The following is a 27,963-nucleotide window of genomic DNA, read 5'->3' on the forward strand; positions in this document are numbered from 1 at the left end:
TAAACTTAACACAAAATAACACTGACATCAAACTAATGATCTATGAACCTATATAATTATTTAAAAACAGTGAATGAATACATACCAACGATGCTACTCTAGGCATAAATGTAGGCGAATGTAACTGTAGTTGGCCTGCTACGCTTACAACCATAAATCTCTGAACCGTTTGTTTGTAGCGTTCGTTTACTTCCTAACTATGGCTCACGCGACAGAGCGGTTACCAGCTGAGAGTCTTAAAGTGACAGCAACATAAATAGAGAAATCATTAAGACTTGAGGCGAATTAACTTTTTACTTTTAACAGCTTATTTATAACAAAACAATCAGCACAGGCCTTCTGAGAGCACACGCTCATTTACTCAGTTCTGTTCAATGACAACTATTTTTTGAAAACGTCTCTCTCTCTCTCTCTCTCTCTCTCTCTCTCTCTCTCTCTCTCTCTCTCTCTCGCTCCCGCTCCCTCTCTCTCGGTTTCCTTAATGGATATTGATTTAGTTTTAGGAACACACCATAAGTTGTGCCAGTTGTGTCTTGCTAACCTCTTCTGCTTCTGAACTCTCTGTCTGTCTCTCACAACCTTTAAGGGAACCTATCTTTCAAGATGACAGTAGTGTGAGTGTAAGTACAACTCTGTTTGTGTGTGTGTGTGTGTGTGTGTGTGTGCGCGTGCGTGCATATGCGTGTGCGTGAATATGTCACAGGGCAGTGGTGCTTTAGCAGAGTGACAGTGATGTCAGACACATAACGATTTCCTATTGGCTGTAGGCCCCGGAGTCCTAACGACCCGTTATTGATCTGACCAATTAGCATTCACACCTTTAATTAATACTGAAGCCTGATGAGCGCACGCGCGCACACACACACACACACACACACACACACACACACACACACACACACACACACACACACACACACACACACATAGTTTTAATTAATAGTGAGGAGAGGGATGGCTGTGAGAAGAGATAAGAGAAGAGGCGGGAGGGAGAGATGGATGTGTGAGACAGAGAAGGGTCAGTTAGAGAGAGAGGAAAGCAAATCGGGACCTGACTTAAATCAGTGTAGCCCCTTGATATAAAGACTAATAGTACACAGGGCTTAAAGTATTCCGGCACCGTGCCGGATCTCCGGCTTGCGGCTGTGAGGGAAAAAAAACAAAAGTCAATTGATTTCACATACCAATCATATGAGATGAATGCAGCTCTAACTAATGCAGGGTTTAAAGTACTGGGCCTGTTGCCGGATTTCTGGCGTATGACTATTTTAGAAAAATAAATAAATTAAAAAGTCCACATGTGATTTGTTTTTGATGCACTGCATTTAACCAATCATCAAACTTCCTCTGGTAACGGAGCTAAAAAGAAATGGAGGCAAAGTTTATCAAACTTGGAGCATGTACATACAGCTTTAGTTGAGAAAGGAGTTAAAACAAATGGCGCTGGGCATGAATAGAGGACAAGAGGAAAAGGGTGGAGACGGGAAGCTGTTTAGCACTTGGTGCCTCAAATTGAGGGAGCCGGGTGCTTGCTTCCGCAGCGCATGTTCAAGGAAGATACTGTATGGCAGCAGCGGTAAGAAAGTGCTTGCTAGTCATTAGATGCTAGTCACAAAGTTTCGGTCCGTGCACTCTGTCTTGCGATTACATTACCGGCAACGACGGCTACCGCTGCGACTGCGTCTTCACTGACCGACCGTGTTTGTGATACAAACAATACCTGTGTACACGTTCATAGCGGAACACGATTTGTCATTACAGTTTTTTCCAACTGCTTACACACGTTTTCAAAACTATGTCTCCTTTTTTCAAAACTCTACACACAATTCCCAAAACTGCACACACAAAATGCAAAATGCCTCACGTCTCCTTCAAAATGAAACACTGCATTCAAAATACCATAAACACATCTCAAAATGAAGCATTTGCATCAAATGGCAAACACTTTTTTCATAATAGTACATTTTTGGATATACCATGTACGCACTGTTGTTCTAAATCTAAAGCTCTTTTATCTTTCATAGGCTTATATCTACATTTACAATGTTCTAGAGAGAAAGTAATCTGCTGAGAGGAGTTGAAAAGTGTAAACAACAATGCAATGTTAAAGTAAAACAGAACATATTTATTGGACAAAACATCACGTTTGTAAGAGTAGCACAGTGTTGTATATAGTAGCATGAAACAAGAAAACAAAACTACAAACCTATGTAAACCAAAGGTATCATTTTTAGAATAAAGAATATGTGTGTGTGTGTGTGTGTGTGTGTGTGTGTGTGTGTGAGTGTGTTGTGTGTGTTTGTGCGTGCGTGCTTGTGTGTCGTGGCAGGGGGGGAATTGTATGAACAAACAAAGTCTGATTGATTTGTAATGCTGAAATATACATTAGATAGTTGCATGCAGTATGGACGCCATTGTAAAGCTACTCTAGGCTTCTCTCATTGGTCAATCTGTGGTTGATCACATGATGAATAAGTGGGGCCCTGATCTCATCAGAGATGGCTCTCCTTTCCCTTCTTCCCTCCTCTTCCTCCTCCTCGTTGTCGTCCCCTGTCTCTCCCTCCTCCTCCCCTTGCTCTCTGTCTGTTGTTGGCATCCATTATTCAGAACAGGCAATCTGACCTTTGACCTCTATATAGGCCTATACTAAAGCAGTGATTGGTTAGTGTTCAGTAATGACATAATGTGTTTGCACATGTGAGGGGTGTGTGTGTGCCTTGGCAAATACGTGTAGCAGTTATGTTTAGAAAAGGAACGGAAGTCACTTTTTGTGTCTTAGGTAGAGAATTGTGTGTAGTGTTTTGAAAACTGAGTGAAAGGCTGAGAAATAGCTTATGGTTTTGGAGATTTGTTGTGTAGTTTTGCACTTTGAGTGAGAGGTTTCAAAAATCATGTGACATGAAAAGATTTTGTGTGTAAGCAGTTGAAAAAAACTGTAACAATGGCCACTGTGTAAAAGCTATCTAAAGCCCAAACTGCCTTGACGAAGCTGTCTGTTTGGAATCAGCATGGCAGTTATTTAAACATAACGGCCTTGTCCTTGAGTTCAGACGTCTAGCTAGCTATATGAAAAGCTAAACATTGTACAGTTTTTAATAAATGTACATGAAGCAACTAATATCAACATGGGCAAAATCATGAATGTACTAATTCGCTTTTTTGATGATGACCTGGCTAAAGTAACAACACAACATCTAGAAAGTTTTCACAATGATTCATTGTAGGATTATGATATTATTGCAATATGTAAATCTACATTGACTCTTAATTGAACATGGAAGAAGTAAAAATTGATCCAAAACTTTTTACTTCTTAAAAATTATGACTTTTATTATTGTGTAATGGAAAAAGGACTTTAACTGTTTTGCCAGTCAAATTACCATTATTTGAATCCATAAGCTTAACTGTACATGTGGATGGCTACCATAGCGTCTACCTTACCTATTGGCCAGTAAGCATATTATCAATGTTGTTGGGGTTGCTGTTGTTTTTTTACAAATATATTCGATTCATGTTAATGTATATGCAAACATATTTTAATTTTTTTGGGAAAAAAACTTTCAAAACGAAAATCTGGCTGCCCCCCTGCAGTGACTCTAAGGACCCCCTAGGGGTCGTGGACCCCCTGTTGAAGATCTCTGCTGTAAACACTGGGCCTTGTTCAATTTTGTTTGATCAAGTGGAATGGAACTTATTTGTTTTGGTCTTCAGAAAGATGGAGTCAGCCCTTACAGGTTAGATCAAACGATAGCAGATAGTGTACTGCTGTAGATTCTACAGAAAAAGGGCAGAATCAAACAAACTAACCCATGATCTTATTCAAGCCTGATGGCTGCAGCCTGTAAACACAGGACAATTAGTAGGTTTGTGTGGTATGTGGGTTTGTTTTTCTTTGTACGTATGTGTGTGTGTGTCTAATGATGTTCTGTTGGCAGGATGTCTTTAGGGGAAAATCTAATGGTTTATTGAGCCAGGCCTCAGGGAAACATTGATCACCACATCAAGGAGCTATACCCACTTCGACACACACACACACACACACACACACACACACACACACACACACACACACACACACACACACACACACACACATGTCTTGTATACACATGCAATGACATGCACACAGTGGCACACACACCGGTAAAGTTGAGGTAAAGGGCTTATAATTGACATTCTCATGTTTCTTCGTGAGCAGACAAAGACTGCTGTGATTACCTGCTCATATAATTACATACAGGGAAATTGCAAAGCTGGAAAAAAACCTGATTACATCTTTTTAACTAACGTTCTTAGATGGATATTCTATCCAGAAAAATGAGGTAATTGTGTTGGACAGGGTTATTGTCTTTCTCCAAAATGATTAACTTGTTTCACCCAGTCTCATTGAATTGCATCTCTACCTGGCTGACTCTAATTCTGTATTACTATCATGTGAAAGTTTGTACTTAACTCACATTACATTTCAAAAGAGGAACATACTATTCACTTCACTGCATTTATGTAAAAGTGTGTCCTTATTAGTTATTTTGATTAAATAATTTTGCATGCACAGTGACCATTAAAATAATGTATATTTGACATTGAGCTGACCAGTATCATAAAACGTAGATGATGGGTTGTGTGCTCTGCCCTAACTACTCCTATCAAGCTCACTGCTTGCTACTTATGAACTCCACTTTAGTTGGCCTCTTTTTCCATCTCTATCACACTCTTTAAGCTTTTATGAGGAAGAGGCATGCGGTAGTTTAGCACACTTATTTATTAGTGGTTTAAAATAGTGAAAAGAAACACCGCTTTCCTATCCTTCCTTAGTCTTTTTTTTCCGTTAATGAGCTTTTCAGTGGCGTTATATATCTTTAATGCTTTCATTGAGAAATGTGTCACAATTTTCAAATGGTGGATATCTCATCTTGGCATTAATCTTTTCATATTAAAAAGCACACAGCCAAGTAGAATAATTCCATATCATCCTATTCGTGATTGTTGAGCTGCCATAGCTAGAATTTGAGGAAATCGCCTGAATCCTTGTATGAATAACAGTTGTTTGACAGCTCTGCAGCAACTTTCTAACAATGCATGGATTGTCTGAGGAGAAAAGTTTCCACTGTCAATATTACAAATATATGGATGTATTATAGTTGAGCAAAATGGGCTCAAAAATGGCTGATTTTTTTTCAAACATAACACTCCTGTTTCACAAACTGCAATGTAACCTCTTAAACCTCATCTGAACTTTGAGTTTTGTTCAGTTAATTGAAAGTTCTGTACATATAGTCATGTACACACATTTGGGAAGACTGCGAGAGATGAAATGAAACAGGAGGACATATCTCACTTCTCATATCTATTTCATATCTGTTTCTCTTTCTGCATGATCGATCCTCTCTTCAAAAAAAACCTTATTCACAAAAGCAAATAATCCAGTGTTGTATAAAACTAGGACGAGAGCAAATAAACAACAGCTCTATTTAGGACCTGTTGTTTGAAGCATTTGACTTGTGTTTTTTTATAATGCCCTCATAATAACGATAATGTACAATAAAATATAAGTGTTTTATGAGGCTGCATAACCTTATATCCCTGCTGATTTTGACAGAGAAGTGTTCATAAATTCAAAAAATATTTAGCGCTTAGCGCTCTGCTAATGCTACCTGCTAGTGCTTAATTTTTATGTGAGTGCTCTGTTTAATAAATATAATCCAAAATAGGCTCATGAGCTATTGGGAGAAACCCAATAAATCATATACATATGGCCTGAATGTAACAATCCTTTGCGTCATAACCACATTTTCAAATCAGGCTCCTTAGATCGAATCGTTAAATAGTCGACTATTTGGGGTCGCCCTTTTTTGCCATATACAGTAAGCTAAATGTACACTGTGGAATAGCTTTATAGTATTATAAACAGACTAATGTCATTGAGTATGCATTGAGTATTTCACTATTATTCCAAAAATGACAATTTTCCGAATTTGATACAGGTCATGTAAACAACATATTCTGTTTAGATATTCCGAATAAAGCCTTTTTCCGAATTTAGCATTTTCCGATTATGTCATGTAGGATATGCCGGTATTATTTGGGTTTTAGAAGCATTCTTTGGACATGTATAGAGCGCATTCGTTTCTGCGTGTTGCTATTGTTGTTGTACACAAACCAACTAGCAAACAGTTTGCAAGGCTGTGGTAGAGATGCATGCCTAAAAGAAAAGCCCATATCTCCGGTCGGAGAGAAACACACCTACTTTGAAACATTACGAAAGACTTGGCTATCAACAGGTTTTTGGATATGTGCAAACATCACAATGGCAACCTTTTCAAGGTGGTTGAAGAAATGAAAGAGGAAATGTGTGTTCGCACAGTAAAACAAGTCCGCCACCAGTGGAAAACTTTGAAAATAATCCTATTTTGCATGGCTACATTAGCCATGTAAACAGCTTAGTCAGAATATTGTCTGTTTTTCGGAATAAGGGCAAAAACCGGAACATTATGTGCATGTAAACCTAGTCAGTGTGAAGCTAAACTGTTTTTGCTTTTGGCGTTGTTGGTGGGGGGGCACCTGACCACAAAGTGATGTACAGCTTATGTAGTAACATTTTATTAACTTAACGGACGGAGAGAGGTTTATGACAGAAGTTCCTCACAAGTCTGTAAAAAGAGTTGGTCAAAGTGTTGTACAAATCAAACTGACAGGCAACTGACTCGGAAGTTGACAGCCATTGAAATCTTTTATAGATCTAAGTGCCCCAGAACACATATCTGTTTGTTAAAGACCTCAGCGCTCATCCATCTGCTCTGTTACAGTCCTTATAAACTTTACATCTTCAATGGGAAAAGTCTTGAAGAATTTCTGAAAATCATTTTTCAGATGTAGTCAATTGGAAATTCATGTACATGGTTACTTGTAACAGATTCTATGCTTTATTTTCAAGCGTTTCAGCATCCATTATGTTCTGCTATCAAACTTGGTTCATCCTTTATAGAAGTTACTGCTGACAGAGGTGTAAAACCTCCAAACTCATTGAATCATCCCTTTCTGTCTCTGCCTCTTTTTTTCTGTCTCCCTCTCGGTCTCTCTCCCTATGTCTTCGCTGTCCTTCACTCCCCCTCGCCAATCTGCGGTGTCATTTGTCTCACTAAAAACTCTGAAAGCATGACAGTGTTTTCTGTTTTTTTTGCACTTTGCTCTTGCTTTTTTACCCACAACCCATTTTTTTTTTCTCCCATCTCACTTCTTCCCTCTCCATCTCGTGCTCCCTATACCCGGACTCCGCTGTAATTGCTTATCTAGGGAGAAATAAAATACAGGTAAATGGTTTTGTGTGTGTGTGTGTGTGTGTGTGTGTGTGTGTGTGTGTGTGTGTGTGTGTGTGTGTGTGAGACAAATGCAGATAGTTCTACAGATGGCCCATAAAAGCAGCAGCTTGTGATGAAGCAACTGAGACTGAAATCATGGTTATGGTAAACTGGGGAGAGACAGAGATAGTGAAAGAGAGGTAGAGATAGATAAAGAGAGAGAATAAAGAGGAGGAAGAAGTGAGGGTAAGAGAGAATAAATAAGAGAGGGCAGGCAGCAATAAACCATGTAAAGGAGTGTGGTGTAGCCCCTGGCAACTGAATATACTAGTATAATGAAACTGTGATGTGATGTTCACAATAAACTAAGGAGAAAAAGTAAGGAGGAATGAAGGGATGGACAGACAGGGTTATATAGTGGCATGGGTGGACATCAAAGTTTTTAGTTGAGGAGGAGGGAGCGGTGAAACAGAGGGAGAGGGGATGAGTAGAGTGTGACAGAAAGAGAGATTGAGGAATAAAAGAATAAACAGGATATGGCAGAAAAAGATAAAAAAGGAAGGTGCTAAAGAAGCAGAGACAGATGGAGAAGAGGAAAGAGAGTAAAAATTAAGCAGCAAAAACTGTAAAAAATAAATAAAAATAAAACAAAATAATAGAACAAATATACGTAGAATAAAAATGTGATGAAGGCATCATTTAAAAACCAGGTGGCTAAGATGGGAACGTGTGTGTGTGTGTGTGTGTGTGTGTGTGTGTGTGTGTGTGTGTGTGTATGTGTAATAGTACCCAGAACCACCAACAGACCGGCATTGTATGTGTGTCTGATAGGACACTGAACACCAAACATCCTGACTGAGTGGGGCCACACTAACTGGAAAAATCAATAGGCCAACAGATCGCAACACTAGGCCAACCTGACATCCAATCACAAAACAGCACAGTGGGGTCGCCACAGTGATGGATGACCCAGGGTGTGTGTGTGTATGTCCGCTGGTGTCCAAATCTGTCTTGTCAGTGTGCGTTTCTCTGTAACTGTGTGTCTGTGTGAAGATAAGGAGGATGGCCGTTGGAGGGGGGTCTATCAGGGTCTTTAGCAAAACGATTTTCCTTTCTCGTTTATGTTGTCCATGCTCTCTGAGCACCTGGATTAAATATACCCTCTGAAGAAAACCCTAAACAGAAACTTTATATCAACTATTTACAACCCATAAGGGCATTCTTGGCTGTTTTTGTTTTAATGCAATGGAAACTAAATTCTGTTAGTTATTTCTGTTGTTACGTTATTTTTGTTCTAGTTATATCTATTTTTAAATGATCCACAAGCTTTGGTCTAGTGAACCCCATCGCGTTCAAGATGAATGCTAATAATAACAAGATATCAAGATTAATGTAAAGGAAACTGAAAATGTGTTTGTGTTGCAAAATGTCCACATAATCCTTGTGTGATCACCAGCACAGTGGAGGAGAGGTGTGTGTGTGTGTGTGTGTGTGTGTGTGTGTGTGTGTGGGGGGGGGGTAATTGAAAAGGCATGGCAATAAAGTCATTGTATAAATGAATCAAATAGTCAACCAAGAATCACTCAATCGTTTCATTTGCTGACATCAAATCTTCTCTACCCACTGTCTGCTTTGTGAATGATAATTACACATTTTTTGCCGTTAGCGTGGAAAAGATTTCCCTGCAGCTGTTCTCTAGCTTTTCATTTTAAGATTATTGCGCATCTATTTAAAGTTTGTGTGAAGTCAAGAATTCCAGATTTTCTGGTAACATTTTAAGAAAAAGAGCAGATCTATCTCCATCCCTCATTTGGGAGCATACTGAGCATAATCTTTCTCACTACCACTATGATTTCTTCCTTTCTCCCCTTTCCCTTCCCTTTCAACTTTCTCCATTCCTCCCTCTCTCCCTCCCTCCCTCCGTCTAAGTAGTTTCATAGTTCTATCTATCATGTTGGGCATCCTCTGCCTCTCCCTGTTGCTCGTTGTTTTTTAACAACTCCCCCTCTTTCTGTCTCTCTCTGCTCTTGCCTCCCCGTCACCCAATCTGTCTCCCTCACCCCCTATCTGTCTGAACAGTTTCATAGTTGTATCAATCAAGTTCAAACAATAAGACTTGAGTTGGTCCCTGTTCTCCCATCTACTTACTGGTTTATGGCTTGTAATACCACTTGTGTGTGTGTGTGTGTGTGTGTGTGTGTGTGTGTGCGCACACATGTTTATATGCACACTTGTGCATATGTCTTAGGCACAGAACTGTAAATGTATCTAGAGGGAATAATGTGATTAACTATAAAACACTGATAGTGTCTCCCTCCCTTTCTCTGGGGCTGAGTTCAGTTTGCTTTGACGGAAAGTGCAGTCAGAATATCCTTTTACAGCATTCATGCTTGGCAATATATATAGATGCAGTCTCTGGATTGGACGCATCACTGAGCAAGAGCTGGGTATATTATTTGGTTGAGTTAGGGGAAATGCATAGTAATTTAATGCAATTAATTCAAAAAACGAAATTGAAGAAGCCTAAATCCTTACCCCTTTCTCATTTTCTCTCTACCTCTGCAGAACTCCACAGTACGTCTTGTGGAAACCCTGGTGTCCCACCCAAAGCAGTGCTAAGTGGTGGCGGACGTTTTGCTGTGGGAGACCGTGTGCGGTACAGCTGTGTTCCTGGTTATGTCTTAGACGGCCATGCCACACTCACCTGCATTACCAATACAGGAAACACCGCCGTCTGGGACTTTCCTGCTCCAATTTGTCGAGGTATGGACGACTAAACCTGTATGTTTAAGTACAAGTAGTACAGTAAGTATATGAAGTGTTTTAATCTAAAACAAAAAAATCATTGAATGAAAACAACTTATGAAAACACAAACTAGAAAAGGCTACTAACAAATGTTTACTATTATAGAAATAATAAATTGCATATAATGCTTTGGAATAAAACCCTTCATATAACTTGTATATGTGTGTCTGTGAGAGAGACAGAACGACAGACAGACATGCATGCATTTGTTTTGTGTGTGTGCGTATGTGAAAGCGAGCCAGGCAGGCAATCTAGGAATGCTTGTGTGTGTGTGTGTGTGTGTGTGTGTGTGTGTGTGTGTGTGTGTGTGTGTGTTTATGCTTTACTTTATAACCAAAGATTTATGTGGAAGAGAGGCAAATATGCAGAATGTACTGAATGCTATAATCTATTTTTGGATTCATGGATAGATGTAGATGGTCTGTGTACATGGTGTTGTATGCTATGACACACTACTGTATGTGTGCTGCGGAAAAACTCTTTTTCACTTATTTTTTCCTACATACACCCACATATTGTGTAGGTGGATGCAAATCTAGCAACTTGTATGTGTGGGTGTACAGTTTAAGTTTAAAGTAATCCATATTAAAATGACAACAGCAGGAGCAGCATCTAAAATAAATTATGTATAAATAACAAATTGTCGAATATATTCACTTGTCATATAAACATTGTAGCTAGTGATTACATTAAAGCTCCACTATCTAAAATATATATATTTTCATCAAATATATGTTATTAACTCCTTGTTATTGAGAGGGTTGCTTGTACAACCAATCCTACTAAAAATCACACCCACAATCTGCAGCTTTATGCCTCCTTCAGCCGCTGGTAGCTCATTGTTTTACTTTGCCAGACCATTTAGTTGAGTCCCAACGGCTCACATTGGCCCCCATTTACAAACTAATGTGCTCCAGTATGCAAGCTCACCAAAAGACAGAGCGACAGAATAAATGAGTGACTGGTAAAGCAAGCCAAATGTGTAGCAAGCCACAGAGACGCAGATAGTTTTCTGAGTAGTTGGGGAACAGGCTAGGAACTGAAGGCGACGGCATATGGACCTACAGTATGTCTGTTTTTTTCTGGATGAGTAATTACGCAAGTAAGTGATGGCTAATCATAGCCATAAGAAATGAACAGCCTAAGTAGTTCATTGTCATGGTATACATCTCTCTTGTGGCTATCTTGATTGGAAGTCGGACGGGAGATGGGCCTGTTTAGTCACAAATGATCCGGGTGGCGCTTTAAAAAATAGGGGCATTCTGAAACATCTGTCACCAACATGTACTGTATGTGATTGGCCAGATGGCAGCTGCATGGGCACCCCGGTATTAAGGAGGGATTGTGCTGCCAGAGAATGGAACTGATTGGTGGTTTAAGGTGTCAGGACTGTTAAAGAGTTGACACTGGAACCACACCCTTGAAGCCTTAGAAAATCTCAGGTGAACAAAAAACATTATGTTACACCTGTTCTAATTTATCTGCACTGAGCTGCTTGGTCCCTCTAAAAAAGCATGCTTTCAATTTCTACATGCAGGCAGAAAATATAAGAAAAGAAATCTTGTGTAGATATTTCTCCCTTCAACCAAGCCGCTTAATCAGTTACTTTTTACACCTCCCATTTATGTTATTCCAATGACTCTCATAAGACTGCCAAGTGACCTCAATGACCTGAACTTTCCCAGGCTAATGCTACATCCACACATCCATACGTTTTTACATATGCATATACATATCTTTTGCTACATTTACGCCTCGCGGCGGTTAAGAGTCATTGCCAGTGTGGGTTAGGGCTGTCAATCTTCCTCTATAATACTATTCGAATTCCATTTGTTATTTTATTTAATATTTGAATAATATTCAAATTTTAAATGCTCAAATTCTTCCTGTTAATCATATTTACGATATTACACAGGCTTATGGATCGCCAATGCCACTATCAGCATGTGGTTGTTGTTAGACATTCTGTACACTAGAGGGACTACTAACATCACAAAACAAACTTTTGAAAACCGGTGATCGTTTTCTTATTAACAATAAAACAGCGGGACAAAATTAATGACTTTAATTTGTCAACTTTAATGTACCTTGGCTCAAGCTCGTGAATAAAATATTTAAATCCAGACCCCTGCGTGATGTTGATCGGTCTCATATCTTTACATTTGAACTGTGTCAGTTTGTCCGTTATCGCCTGGCGGACAGCTGGTGAGCCCCGTGATGAGGAGAGAGGCAGAAAAAAAGTAATTCTTGCCCGTTTTTAGTGGCAATTCCTCAGACAGATCGCCTAGCTTGTCAGGGTGTAATGTTGTCAGGTGTGCCCTCAGTTCGCTTTCCGCCATTTTTGATAGTATTGTGATGATGATACCGCGTGGATGTATGTATTAAGGGAACGTGTACGATTGTGATACGATTCAAAAACTTTATTGTTCATCAGACTAAACAAAAGCATTTAATTTTCACATGTGTGTAGGCCAAGGCGACGAGAAAGGCAAGATTGCATATAAAACATTTAAATAAATTCATAAAATAGCAATATTCGAATAGTAATTTCAGCATTCGAATAGTATTGATTTTCTTTAATATTCGAATTATATTCGAATGTGGGAATTCGTTCCAACAGCCCTAATGTGGGTCTGGCAGAGATGTTCACAAGTCATTTTTTGGAAGTCCAAGTCGAGTCTCAAGTCTTTGAGCTTGAGTCCAACTTAAGTCTCACATCTTTGAGGGGCAAGTTCAAGTCAAGTCTCAAATCTTTTGCCACGAGGTCAAGTCTCAAGTCTCTGGCCATCTGATCTGTCCCTAACACTGTATTGTTACATCTAAAGCATGTCCTGTAGGGAAATTATTTTGCTTGCCACTAATAAAATCTGCATAAAACTGACATATGTTTAGTGTTCTGTGGGGGAAATAGCTAAAGTAATACTAAACATTTCTATCATGTTTGTTTTTTTCTGAAATAAAATGTGGGCACTGCAGCCAAGACTGGATGTGAACTTGTGACGGGAAAAATATCACGTATGCTTTAATGGAGCTAGCTTAATTTTGTTACATCCAGAACTTACATTGGGTCTCCAATTTAGGACATTAGGACATACAGTCTAATCTTCTGCTACTTAACACATCCCACTAGCCCTCGGACCTGGTGAAATATTAACCTAAGTCTGTCACATCATATGGATACAACTATAAAGATACAATTTGCCTGTTCCCAGCATTAGCACAACATTTTGCGATGGTTAGCCTGTTACCTGTGACGATATATGCTAAATGTAACGTCTCTTTCACATTAGCAAGTGACTGACCTATCTGGGTGCGTTTTGAGATGCCTGATGAAGTTCGACGTTGTTGATCCGGCATCATTCATCTTGGTGCCACACATCTTGCATGTAGCTGTTGGCTTACTGCCACTGTTTATGAAGTTATTGAAAGCAAAACTAATGACAAAAGGCACAACTCCAGGAGGACTTGGTGTCGCCATCGTCAATGCATTTTTTGATATGTGAGTGCGCGCACATAGGCATAGCGCATGCGTTACGTTGCACATTATGGCAAAGGGCAGGGGACATACAGCTCGTCATACGTTTCCCCAACGTATATGCGCCAATAAAAGAAAATAGAAATAGATGAATACATTTAGATTTAAAAAGCAATAATTGCATGAAAACAGGTTGTTGACGAGTCTCGAAGCTCGAGTCCGAGTCAAGTCTGAAGTCTTTTGGGTTGAGTTGCAAGTCAAGTCTGAAGTCACTGTTTGTGTGACTTAAGTGCGACTCGAGTCCGTGTCTCAGACTCGAGTCCCCATCTCTGGGGTCCAGGGCCTTGTTGATGAGGCTGACTGCAGAGGAGAAGAAACTGCTTTTTATGTCGTTTTGGTCCTGATGAACCGCAACCTCCTGCCAGAGGGGAGAGGTTCAAACAGTTTGTGAGAGGGGTGGGGCACAATCTTTCCTGCCCACCTCAGCGTTCTGGAGGCGTACAGATCCTGAAGAGACGGCACATTGCAGCCAGGAAGTACATACTCTGCTGTGCTTTTTTTTGATGATGAGGGAGCTGATGTTCAGCTCCCTCATGAGGTCCTAGGAGATGATGGAGCCTAGGACGTGGAAGGACTCCACAATGTTGACTGTGGAATCACCCAGGGTGATGGGGTCGGGTGGGACTGCATCCTTACTAAAATCCACAACCAGCTCCACTGTCTTCAGAGCATTAAGCTCCAAGTTGTTCTGACTGCACCAGGTCACCAGGTTGTCAATCTCCCAACTGTAGGCGGACTGATCCCCACCAGAGATGAGTCCAATGAGAGAGGTGTCACCTGTGAGCTTGATGGACTAGTGACTGGAGGTGCAGCTGTTGGTGTACAAATCTGATAAGCAACACAGAGACAGTCATCCAGAAGAGCAACATCCCTTAACACACAAGACGGCATTTACACTTCTCAGAGGGGACCCCTCCCAGGGGTAAGGGGGTGGATTCAAAGTATTGAACTTGGAGGACTATCAGTTCGTGCACAAGTGATAAACAAGAGAGATAACACTAACCACTGCAATGCAAAAAGGCAATGCATTTCTTACAATCAGGGTAAACACAGAAGGTGTAGACCAATGTGCAGACTCATTAAAAAGCCCTGTAGGCGCTTACAACACAGCTTAGAAAACAAACCACTTTAGTTAACAATAAATCTACACTAGTCTACACAGTAGCATAAATGTAATTTTTATACAGTAGAAAGATGGTTTAAGAAAGCCATTAAAGAGGATATAAGGAGCAATTCTCACTAAATGGAGGGGAGGATAATGCACATCGTTCAATTCAGGACAAGGCTGGTGTTTAACATCTAACCTTGGTGGTTTCACTTATTGATACTTCTATTCACTTGACTTACATTACTTTCATAAGGCTGCTATATGACCCCAGATAACTCATAAGACACTTTGGTTGGGATCATTCTCAAAAGCTAAATGCAAAGGGTTTCCCCACTCAGTAGAAGTGATAATGCATCTTTGATGACTACTGAAATGTCTTCAATTACAAGTCCAATAGATTTTACATTCTTTTTTGGTGAACATTTGACAACAAATGCAAAAGAAAGTGCTTCAATCCAGTGTACAGGTGACAGCTAAGAGGGTTGCATAGATACCAGTCACCAGTTATGTCATTTTACAATGTGTTGACAACAGACACTGCCAAATAAACAAAACCTTTTTTTTCCAACATCACGAGAGAACAAAAATGCAAAATAGACATGTTGATTTGCTTCACTGTGAGGTACAAAGGTACTCCGTTTTGATGGCAAGTACAGTACGTTTAATTAAGCTTGTGCATTTTTTCCAATCAGTCCTGCCTTTTTGTGCACAACAATGCCAACCAAAACCAAACAATGTTCTGAATCGTAGCACAACATACCTTACTGTGCAGTGAAATATATTGTGGGTCTAGGGAAGGAAGAATAGGTGGATGGAAGAGAGAGGGAAGAGGGAGGAATGGCAACTTGTCAGTGCTCGATTAGCAATGTCTCTGTCAGTCTGTCAGTAAGGCTAAGAGGAGCTAAGCTACTAATACGCTCACACTAACTCAACAACACACACATACACAACTATTTACAACTATTTACTCCCCTCCCCCCACATACACACATCATGCAAAAAAACATACCTACACAAAAACACTCACACATACACACATAGAGTTGTACACGTGCATGTTTTTGCTTGTGTGTGTGTGTGTGTGTGTGTGTGTGTGTGTGGTGACACCTAGAAGCATTCATACCAGTCGTAATAGCTTTCTATCAATTATTCAGCCATGCAATCAAATGACTTTGTTTTTTAGCAATATCACGGGAAATGTGTACTCTCTCTCTCTCTCTCTACTCTCGCTCTTTGTGCATGTGTGTGTGTGTCTGTGTAACCTTGTCCTTTTGTTCATGCAATTACATAAATGTAAACATGACAACTTAAATACCTACATAAGTAGTCAAGTGCACTGTTCTTAAATTATCATGCATTTATCATGTTGTACCTTAATCACGGGAATAGCGTGTTGTTTCATTTTGAAAAACCTTGAACAGACGTACTGAAATGGATTTGACTTTGTGTCAACAATAGCACCATCACTAAGGTTTGAAGGAAATCTACACACATACAGCATATTAACCGCATGTACAGGCTGAGTATCAAGTAGCTTAGTTGAGCTAACAAAGCTGTTCAGAAACATTAACTACTACAATTAAGTTTGTATCAAATAGTCTGCTCTGGTTTTCTATGATTAACTACTTTTAGAAAAAGAGTCTTACATACATGATTTATTAAGGGAACATGGCACTTTATAATAGACCCATTGCAGGCTTATAATACTCAAGTACTCTGTTGTTGGCATGGACTTAAGTGTGACAATAATGGAAGATAAAGTAACCCATCAGTGCAGGAGCATTGCTCATCATTGCTCGCTCATGAGAATAGAATGTCTGCTTTTTATTGAGGGTGCAATTGTGCAACCTTTATTGTTTAGCATTGTTTTGCATTTGAATGTCCTTCATATATATTGAATATACAGCACATTATCCTTCATTGGTGATGTGATGCTGTTGAGATGCCACTGTACAGATGACAGGAAGTTGTCAACATAGCAAAAACAACTAAAGTAGAGGCGGGCATAGTTTAGTTTACATTTAGTATGCAGAGAACTTGGAATTTGTAGAGAAACATCATGGATGTGGGCCTACAGATCCATTGTGATTTTGAGATATACAAATAAACTTCACTTAACATGACTTGTAACTGTAGCAACAGCAGAACCAATCTTACAAGCACCATTTGAAATTGGGCTAGTATCGGAAGGGTGCTGTTTCAGCACACTTTTATTGTACCCAAACTGTGTTACATAGTACTATGAGCTAAATATAATGGAAAAACATACTGCACAACTACAGTATGCCACACTTATGCTGTAGAAAAAGCATAAAAGGTGTATGGAGAGATTCTCTGTAGACCTCTGATTGCATCTGTTTGTTTGGGCGTTTATATGTATGAGTGTCAGTATTTGTGCTTCTACTAAGATGGTGCAGAATTATTTACAGGAAAGAAACACCCTTCAGCTATCAAGGCATCCATATTCACACAAATACACACTCATACATATGAGCATAGTTGGCCCTGAGAAAATTTCATCATGATCTCACAGATAGAGAATATGCTTATGAATATTCATGGTTTGGGTGAATGTGGATGTGTGCATAAGTGTGTGGGGTGGGGGTGGCCTGAGTGAAAGAGAGCAAGACAGAGATAAACTGAGACAAAGAGAGCATCAATGAATATAGTGTGCATATATCTCTATGGTGCAAGGAAGAGAGCTAAAATGGTGGGAATCTTGGAAAAAATTGACCATATGGATGCAGATAGATAGATAGATAGATACTTTATTCATCCCGAGGGAAATTTTAGGCATGTAAATGTGCATTAATACACTGTGACTAATATACATATATAATATCTAAATAAATATATATATATATATATATATATATATATATATATATATATATATCTTCAAGTCACAATATGACCTTTTGGAGAAAAGAGAGAGAAGGAGAGGCACAAAGAGAGATGGGGGGGGGGAAGAGAAAGGAGGAAGAGCTACAAGGAAAGGAAGTAGAGGGTTATTGTTAGAATTGAAAAAGTAATAATGTGCTATGACAAAACTCAAAATTAGATTGCCTGAGAAACGGAAATTAAATGAGGGTAGGTGTGTGTGGTTGTTTGTGAGTGTGTGCTTGTGTGTAGTCAGCATAGTGAAATTGAGGCTGTTGTGTGCACATTTTTGGTTGACCTCATAGTCCTAATTGTGCTGTAGTCTGATCAGTCAACCCACTGCAGTCATACTATGTCCCAAACGAAGGCTACGCTTTGGCAGAATTTAGCTTCAGCCTTTACCCTGAGGGGCTGAAGGCCACTGGTCTGTGTGCGCCGTAAATCGTTGATTGAAGAAAAAAAAATGCAATCTGGATTTTATCTACCCATGGGCGGGTCTCAATCTACCTGGGCAGGGCGCCCAAGTACAACCTATGTATGGGAAACACTGTCCTTATGGTTCGTTCAGACAAAATGTGAAGCTCATTCTAGAGTGGCATGTATGTGTAGAGTACAGGTCAATGGGAAGGTATGAGTGTACACAGACCAACATGGATTGAGGCAACAATGCATCTGCTTTAACTTCAGTGAAGAAAACATATAAAATATATAAAAAGTATCTCCTGAAGATATAGGACTCCACTTCATGAACATACAGAACAAGATGAAATATGAGAGAAACTGGAGAAAAATAAGACAACTGGAATTTCTAATAAGTTTTGAGTCTGACTCAATACTGACACACACACACACACACACACGCAGAGTTGGGTATGCGTTGTCAGCTAACTACAGTGTATACTTTTGCTGCATTGGCTGTTTGTGCTGAATAAAACAGACTCCAAATCACTCCATATTTTCACAAATGAAGCAAGGCTAAACTTTACTTTACATTTATCAAAGCCCCTTTAGTTATAGCTCATGAGACTCCATTACTGGGGAACTCTGAAAGCTTATTTTAAAACAAAGTACCTTACCTACCTATTTACTTAGTACTTAATTAACCAGCATTGTCTCAAAAGTCACTGCTATACAATAGTGGAGTATATTTAATTTATCATAAAAGCTCTCTCCCTGAGCTACCAGCAATAAGAATGTAAGTGTCTTGCCTGTTTGCAGAAGGATTAATTATTTTTTAGCTTCAGTATTTTAGCCATGAGTTTAAGCCATGTATAGTCTGACATACCCACCCACGCTTAAAGCGTAACTGGAGGGAAGTCTGACAGTAAGGAAGAAATAAAAATGCTAATTTAATCGTATCCGTTCATTCTAGCTTACCAAAGGAAAACTTGAATATAAAAAAAGAAAGAAAAAAGGAAAAAAAGAGCTTTAAATTAATAATTGCTTTAGAATCCTATAACATTTGTTGCTATGGATACAGTCTATTAGGGAGTCAAAATTGGCATACACACTTGCATACATGCCTTTTAAGATGTGCATGTACTTTCACGGGAATGTGTTAATGCATCTGTGTATGCTTGTGGGCGTTTAATGTAGACATATATTTGTTTTCTTCCTGATCTGACCTTTGTGATAATACTGTTTTTCCTATTTAATGTCATTGATCTAAAGTGGCAAGACATAACCCTGAAACATTTATGAACTCAGATGGGTAATTTTGCATCAATTGAATTATTCTTCATTATTATTTCACCATTATTGGCTATAATAGTAATACTAAGGAGGACATTTTTAATGTTGTTTACAGTATGATGGGGATGTAGGGAGGAAGCACAGATGATCTCTACTTAGCACTACTGAAGTACCTACGCAGGCCTCAGACTGGCCATCGGGAGTACAGGACGGAAATCTCAGATTGGCCCAGAGGATTGAATTGAATTGAACTTTATTTAGATCAGACTGGTGTTACAGTCAAGCAAACTGAAATGCGTAATTCAAAGCAAAAACAGCTCAAGGCAGCTACATGAACTCAGAATGTATACCTACTGTTAAGCAGTGTACAGTTGTAAAACCCAAAGATGTTTACTGACATAAACAGTAAATTAAATACCAGGCCTAAAGGAGCTTACAGGTTCAACAAGGACATCTGTTTTTCATCATATAAAAAAAGAAATGTTTCAAAAATGATTGATGCAAGATAAAGACATCTCATTACTGTTATGAATAAGTGATAGCCTTTCATCATTTACCTGAATCAAACAAAAGCTTCTTTGTGAGATAACAGTACCATGTTGAATCATGTTGTAAGTTGACTTTCTGGTTATATACTGTAACGATGTTTTTGACAGTATGGCCTTGAACAGGTGTTTTCTTTGAATCTGAGTTTAAAGAAAAATGTCTTTCACAGCCCTTAAAAAGCTGCAACATTTTGGGAAACTGCAGCAGATGCTGTATCTATGTATCAAATATTACAATAATAATGTTAGACAGATTGTGTTTAGGCTTGTAGTTTACACACACACACACACACACACACACACACACACACACACACACACACACACACACACACACACACACCCTTGCAGTGCTGGAGATTCAAGCTGAGCTGTCATATTGATTCAAAAATGTTGCACAGACACATGTGGCTGTGTGCCTCTGTGCATGTTCTGAGACTCCTGAAACTTCTTTATATCAGCAGCAGGAATCTCCTCTCTCCAACTTTCAGAAACTTACAGAAATACATTTTCTCCATTACCAACCAGGATTAACGAAACCAAGACATTTTCAACAGGTCAGTACGTATGACCTTATCCAATTAGGATCAGCAATCAGTGGTTGCAATTGGAAAAGCAAGAAGCAAAGTGGCTGTATGCTTATCCTGTGAAGTAGATGTTGTTGTTAGTCAGCTTGACAAAGTGGTAGTTAGCTGATAGTCATCTGTGTTGTGAATTTCCACTTTTTATCACAGAAACTGTTGACACCAGTACTAATTAAATAGCTTTATATGGGAAGCATATGCTCCTCATTCCTGTCAATTCAGCTAATTATTTGCAAAAAAAGGTATTTTGCTAATATGCTTTACAAGAAAATCTTTAATTAATGACCTGTGTGTTAGCTTAATGCCATGAAACAAGTAGTTTTCTAACACCTCAAAGACCTTTCTGTGACGATTAACAAATTTGGGTTTACATGGCATGAAGCAGAAATTAATCTAAACTTCCTCATAAATTATATATTCATGAAATATAGCAAGACAGCATCATTACTATATCAAAGCACTTTGAAAAGTATTCAAGTGTGTTGTATATTGTTTTATCACATGATTAAAATTCTATTATTTTGCATTTCAGAACTGTTTTTAAGTACATATTAACAATGGAAAGCAATTCTTACCAGTGTATCTTGATTGGGAATCAAATAAATGTAAAGAACATGACTTTATGAACTTGATTTTAAGATTTGTATTTGTTTATTATATATTTAATCTAGTCACACATTTTAATCTAGAGTCAATATTAGGGTTGGGTATTGTTTGGTTTGGATACCGGTGCTAAAGCGGTACTTTTAAAATGGTACCGGTGCCTTAATGGTGTCTGAACCGATACTTTTTAAGAAAGTAAAAAAAAAAGAAGGGTACTAAACAGTTGGCGACATTAAAGAACGGCTTGCTTATTGCTAAGGCCATATCGTCAAAATTAAATGTTTAATAATAATAATGTAATCACTATAACAATAACTTATTTCACTAGTAAATAGCTGTTGAATGACAAAAACAACCACCAGATGGGAAAAGGGCATTTAACAACAACTTTGAATGCACCATGAGGCTGTAAATTACCAGTTTCATTGAACGCACTGTCTGTGTTTTTCCAACAACAGCAGCTGCAGATTGAGGTGTCGGAATCCTCTACAGTGAAATACAGACAAACTTTACACCGTTTAGCGTTAGCTGTCAGCATTGTAACCGTTTTTAATCCAGCTACTAGCTAGCGGTAGGCTAACGTTAGCTGCTGTCGAGTATAGTGTTAACTAGCGTCACGTGCAGCAATGTTTCTGTTGCCTGTATCGTCTGTTTCAGAGCATCAGAGAGAAGTGCAGGCATATCAGTGGCACCAGAATGAGGCACCGAAATCCACGTTGCTATTCCTGCAGCAGCAGGATGTGTTACGAGGAAGTACGGAAAAACAGTAGCCTGTTAGGCACGACGCAAAGCCGAGTGAAGTGAAAATAAATTAATCAATGGCGGCATGCGATTAATACAATTTAAAAAAATAAAAAATTACGCATTATGCTTGGCATTGCGATTAACACGTTAATGCTGACAGCCCTAATTTATACAACTCGGACAGCATCAGATGTCACAGAAATGTAAAGTAAACATGCTTTAACTTCATAATATTTTTTTAAGATGTCCTGGCACTCACTATATTTTCCCTCATAACAACAAACTCTTACATGACTTCCAAGTAGAATAAAACAAACCAAAAAAAAACTTTGCTAAGGATGTTTATGTCAATCACTGGAGAAAGTTTGTTTCTCTTCTTCCCTCTCCCTCACTCTCTATGTCCATTTCTTTCACACATATACACACACCTCGCCCAGCTTCTCTATGGTCTCATTATCTAGCTAATGGTTCCCTGTGGATGTAAAGCTCTGCTGATCCAAGCAGCTGGAGACACACACACACACACACACACACACACACACACACACACACACACACACACACACACACACACACACTCACACACACTCTGTATACTGTACCTGCCCAGGTAGAGTAAGATTCCAGGACCATATGTTCCCACCACTTTGACACATTTAATCATTTAATATGCTGCTTTTAATGAAGATGAATTGAATGTCGTTATTTAAGTGTAGCTTTTTATGTTTATGTTGTACGTTGCTCTCAATTTGGGGTATGTTTGAAGAAGGCTCATCTTCTATACAATTGCCCGTAATTCATTTACATTTAGGTAAACTAGTTTTTGGTTTGAAGTTGTACGTTTTGCAAACTGCTTTGGCATTTTATTAACAGTAATACCATTAACATGTTGAAAATCAAAATGATGATTCATGACATATTTTAGCACTAATGCCAAGTTCTTGTTGAACTGTAGGGAATCAAATAATTGTGACAAAAACTGACTGAACTTTATGAAACAGTACTTATTTCCATAGAAACCCCAACATGTAGAATATATAGAAATATAAAGACCCTGGTCAGGTTAGCAAATGTTTTTTTATGCGGCAGGGAAGTTAATATGTCATTGTTATTTATTACATAACAGTGCATCATTTGAAATTATATTCAAAACACTGTTCACAGTAATGGAACTCTCTCTCCACACCTCTCTGTCTCCCCCTCTCTCTCAGATCAATGTACCAGTCTTGTCGTGACACTTGAAGTACTCTTATCTCCTCTCTGCAGACCTGCTCAATTTTTGCTACCTCTCTTCTCCCCTCCACTTCTCTCTCTCCCTTTTTTCCCTTACTGTCTTGTCCTCTCTTCTTCCTTGCTCTGCACATACTGTATCTCTCCCATCCTCTCCTCTGCCCTCATTATATTGATGCTGATGATGGGTGCTGTCTAAACTCGGGTTAACAATGACATATGAGGTTGCTGTTGTAGCTCATCTGCAAGCACTCTGCACTGCTAACGTTTTCACAATGAGACTGATACGATTACACTCTTCCCCTTGCTTTCGGTCCCTTTTCTCTCTTTCGGTTTCATCTCTTGCACACAAATGTGTCATTTTGTGTAAAAACCCTTCGCTCTGTAACCTTTAACGTTTTCCATGTTTATATTTGTTGTAAAACTCTACATAATTCGTTATATGCAGAGTAGCTTCCATGACCTCAAGGCTGGGGCTGTAATGGTCTAAACTGCTTCTCAATAGGGTAACAGAATAGCATTGCATTGTAGCGTATGGTGTCATTACCATTTAAATGCCAATTTAAAGTCTGCCCACAGCCACTTCTCCCTTCTGTATATTCAGTCAAAGCATTACAGACAACTTTCCACGCAAAAAATGGTGAAAGGAGAGTAGAGAGAAAACCAATCATATTTCTTTTTCATGAGCTTAATGTGACAGGAAAATATTTTTCTCAAACATTTTAATATTGGTAGCTCTTTGTTTTTTATTAGGGCTGTCAATCGATTACATTTTTTAATCGTGATTAATCGCATGAGTGTCCTAGTTAACTCACAGTTTAATTAATTACACATTGATGTTTTTTATCTGTTCTAAATGTACTTTAAAAGGGATATTTTTAGGGCTGCAGCTGTCGATACTTTTAGTAATCGAGTGTTCTACCGATTATTCCATAGATTTCGAGTAATCGGATAAGAAATACTTTTGCTTTATAGTAAACAGCAGTAGTAAATATATATACTATTGCTGTTTACTAAAAAAAAGGAAACCTGTCATTTCTATATATACAAAAGACAGGTTTCGTTTTTTAGAAAAAGCTAAATTTTTTATTGCCAAATTGCATACAATAACAGGGATAGATGCTAATATTTTAAGCACAGCCACATGGGCCACAAAGACCCTTAAAAGAAATTGGTGGCCCAAATCTTTTTCACCCCCTTTCCCTTCTTGCCTCTGGGTCTTTGCACTGGATATGCAAAAGTGCTGTTCACTAACCCGAGGGTAAATGTGACGGTACAAAGATTACAGCAGGTCCATTCAACTACACTGTTCTGGGGGACACATTTTCAGAAGGCTAATACTGAGTGAGGAGAAAGAATAAAGAATTCAGACATCACCGGCATGGTCCGATGACGTCATTCACATGCATATTAAGTAGCCATGAAGAGGTTAACCGCTCCAGGGGGGAGGGGCTGGTTTGTCTCCGGCAGCAGCTAAGTTTCCAAGATTAGTAGCAAACTAATAAACAGTTAGACTACAACCCGACAACTTTCGTTTTAGCTTGTTTGTAAAACATCGCTGTTTGCAGAGTTGCATGCTGTAGTTGTGTAAAACAGCGCGGTGGATGAGAGCAGCAGACGTTAATGTTACCTTGTGTCGGGTTTGCTCACTATTTTTGCTGCCTTCCTTCATTTGTAATCTGCGCCGTCAGTGTTGTGTCCACAGAAGCGTGTCAGCCCGTTGTGCGACAGTAATAATCATCCGTGCGGAAACACAGTGAGCGGTACAACGTTAGTTACATTGATTAACCGAAGCTTCGAGGCAAAGAATTTTGCATCAAGGATTTTTTGTAATCAAATTATTCGAGTTACTCGAGGAATCATTTCAGCCCTAAATATTTTTTCAAGTTCTTAATGCTGAAGTGGTATTTGAGACTCAACTACTCTTGTGGTAACTCACTTCACATCGACTTTAGGCTACATGCGAATAACTTTAGTCTTGTAGAGAGAACCATCTAGAAGGGCTTTGAAACTCAACTTGCCATTCAAAAGACCCTTTTATTTATCCATTTCTGCTAGCTATCCAACTCCTGTTCATGGATGTATTACCGGTATAAGACCCGTAAGACCCGCTCCACCCGTGCACTAATGTACCCAGACATTGGATTGCCAGGCTGACGAACAACAAGTTCTGCAGCTTCAACACAGCCTATGGTATTAAAAAGATCCCACTAAAACACTATTCATTTATTATACAAGATATTCATTTATTTATCAAGAATCAAGTACTGGCAGTTGTAAGCATCACTGCTGCATACTTTATACAGCGTCAGCGTTTGGCTTTGTGATCGGCAGGTTTATGGTTATTTATTTAAACATACACCACCACAGATGCTGGTACAGCAGTAGCACACCTGTGGTGTGGTTGTAAAAGCATTCACAACTCAAGGAAACTCATGTCAATGTTTCAAAAGTTACAGAGTAGTTGATTTGTCTGGATATATTAGTAAGTCGGTGATATGATATTGTATGCAATGATTTTGTATTACCACACTGGAGAACCATCATCCACCTTGAGCATGATTAAGTATGCCTTTGCACTTCCTCCCTTTATAAATGAAACAATAGGGGCTTTCCGACCGGAGGGATTTTTGCAGTTCTTCGAAATAAATGTTCCTAGAACACTTTTTTTATCGTGTTCCGACAGGAAAAAATTTTTGGGATTTTTAAGTTCGTCTGGCCACAGTAGCGTACTTTTTTAGCTCCTACTTCAGAGCAGGGTCTTTTCCCTTTTCCTAGGTGTACTTGATTGGTCGAACTTATAAGTCATGCCCACTGCCAACTCGGAACTTGCAGACAGAGCAACAACCAACAACGAGACATTTTTAACAATCTTCACCATCTTATTCATCATTAAATTCACTTCTGACAACGTTTTAGGCGAGAAATTAACTGTTTAGATTTCGAATATAGGCAGTCTTGCGAAAATTGATGCCGAATTGACAATTGACAAATGCTTCAAAGTTTTCGGAGTTGAGAACCTCCATGAAGTGAGGCGACAGCCAGCAAGCGCCTGCCCCGGCCTCTAGCTCGTCGCTCGGCCAGTCATGCTCAGACACCTCGCTGTAAGCTGGAGGTCTCTCAGACCGCTCTCGTAAATACTCTTATTTACGCTTTTATTTCACCGTTGACGGTTCGTTTGTTTAAATATCACAACACATGTCCATCATAAGATTAACGGGAACCTGTGGTTAACTGTCTTTTCGGAGTTAAACTCCACAAGCGTGTCCTGCGGCTCGCCGGGCATCACACACACACACACACACACACACACACAGTTACACACACACACACACACACACACACACACACACACACACACACACACACACAGCGCAGCAGCAGGCAGAGGCGGGGTCTATTCCGAGTATAATAAAGCCCCGTCTGTGTTGAGCAAAACATTACGTGAATTACTACGAGAATGGACGGAATGCGGAACTCGGAAAAGTGGACTGATGCGGAGATGCAGACACTGCTGGCCATGTACGGCCTCCTCCATGCTGCTTTGTTGTTGTTGTATGTGGCGCTAAGGTCTAGTGACGATGCTATAAAGACCGTTGCCGTGCTTGCGTCACTCCCTTTCCCCTCCTACCAGTCCCTATGGCCACTTAGCCAGTGGGAATGCAAACGGAAAAAAAGATTTTGGGGGAGAGTAATTCTTAGAACTGCTTAGAAGTCTACTTTTCCTCTATAAAGTACTATCCGGTCGGAAAGCACCTACTACTGTGTATAGCCAACATGTGAGGTCTAGCACTAGCCACAACAATAATAATTTATGTAAGTGTAGTACTTTCTGCCATTTACAATTTAGTTGTGTGCCTTCATTTATTGGTCTAACTCACAATGTACAGAATAACAGAAAAACCTTAAAATAATACCACAAAATAGTGTATTAAACATTGCTACTGAGATTGACATATCTAAGTTACAATTGATACATGTTGGACAATTGGTAAGGAATGAACAATATGGCTAAATTCCTTCAAAACTACAGATTTGAACTAACTTCATTGTGAAATTTGTCGTTGTGAATATAGCTGTGAAAAAAGGATTTTGGTCAAATTCCAAGTAAGTACTGTAGTCTCAGTGTTCCTCTACCTCTTGTGTCTGTGTGTCTTTGTGTGACAGCTAGAGATGTTCCGATACCAATACCAGTATCTGCCTAAAACGCTAAAAACGCTGGTATCGGTATCGGGAAGTATTGGAGTTTATGCACCGATCCGATACCACGTAATAAAGCCCTAAAGAAAAAATGTTAAAGTAGTTTATGTTTTTTTTCCGTTATAACTGACTGTCAAACTGCAGAATAAAAGAACGTTCTGTGGCATTCATGTTTCACAAAGAGTTTAACCTGAGCCAGACCGACAACAAAGATAGAAATAATATCACATCCATACAGGGATAGTAGTATACAGTTGTTAAAACATAATAAAATATATGACACACTGGTATCGGATCGGTACTCGGTATTGGCCGAAACGCATGTTCAGGTATCGGAATCGGTATCGGGAAGCAAAAAATGGCATCTGACCATCTCTAGTGACAGCCCCTACTCCTGTAACGGTACCTACATCGAGCTATCCACCTCCTGAATAATGTGTTGTACACAGCCTGCAATTTTGGCAAATTGAATAAACTATGACACATGACAAGGCAATAACATTACAATATACCAGTTTCACAGACACATTACTTTTTGATAAGAATGTTAGTGTTACCTGCAGTAGCAGTCAACCTGAGGCAGGTCACAATACGACTGTAGCATTAGCAACTAATGCTGTCACCAGAGCACACTTGCCTGTAACACCTACTAGTTAATGGCAGTGATTGAATAATTAGTCTGTTTCATTTGCAAGCACATATAGCATTGTTGGAAATTCTGGATTTTTGTGGACGATC

General features: G+C 39.2%; 1 protein-coding gene across 1 annotated transcript in view; it reads left to right on the plus strand.

Annotated features, from left to right (window-relative positions):
• Positions 1-27,963, plus strand: part of csmd3b (CUB and Sushi multiple domains 3b) — a 397,291-nt gene that overhangs the window by 152,839 nt on the left and 216,489 nt on the right. Inside the window, exon 4 of the mRNA XM_078268303.1 lies at positions 9,864-10,061. Within this exon, the coding sequence (XP_078124429.1) occupies positions 9,864-10,061 (198 nt within the window). The remainder of the gene's footprint in view (positions 1-9,863; positions 10,062-27,963) is intronic.

Source organism: Sander vitreus, chromosome 14, assembly GCF_031162955.1.
Source record: "Sander vitreus isolate 19-12246 chromosome 14, sanVit1, whole genome shotgun sequence".
Taxonomy (NCBI): domain Eukaryota; kingdom Metazoa; phylum Chordata; class Actinopteri; order Perciformes; family Percidae; genus Sander; species Sander vitreus.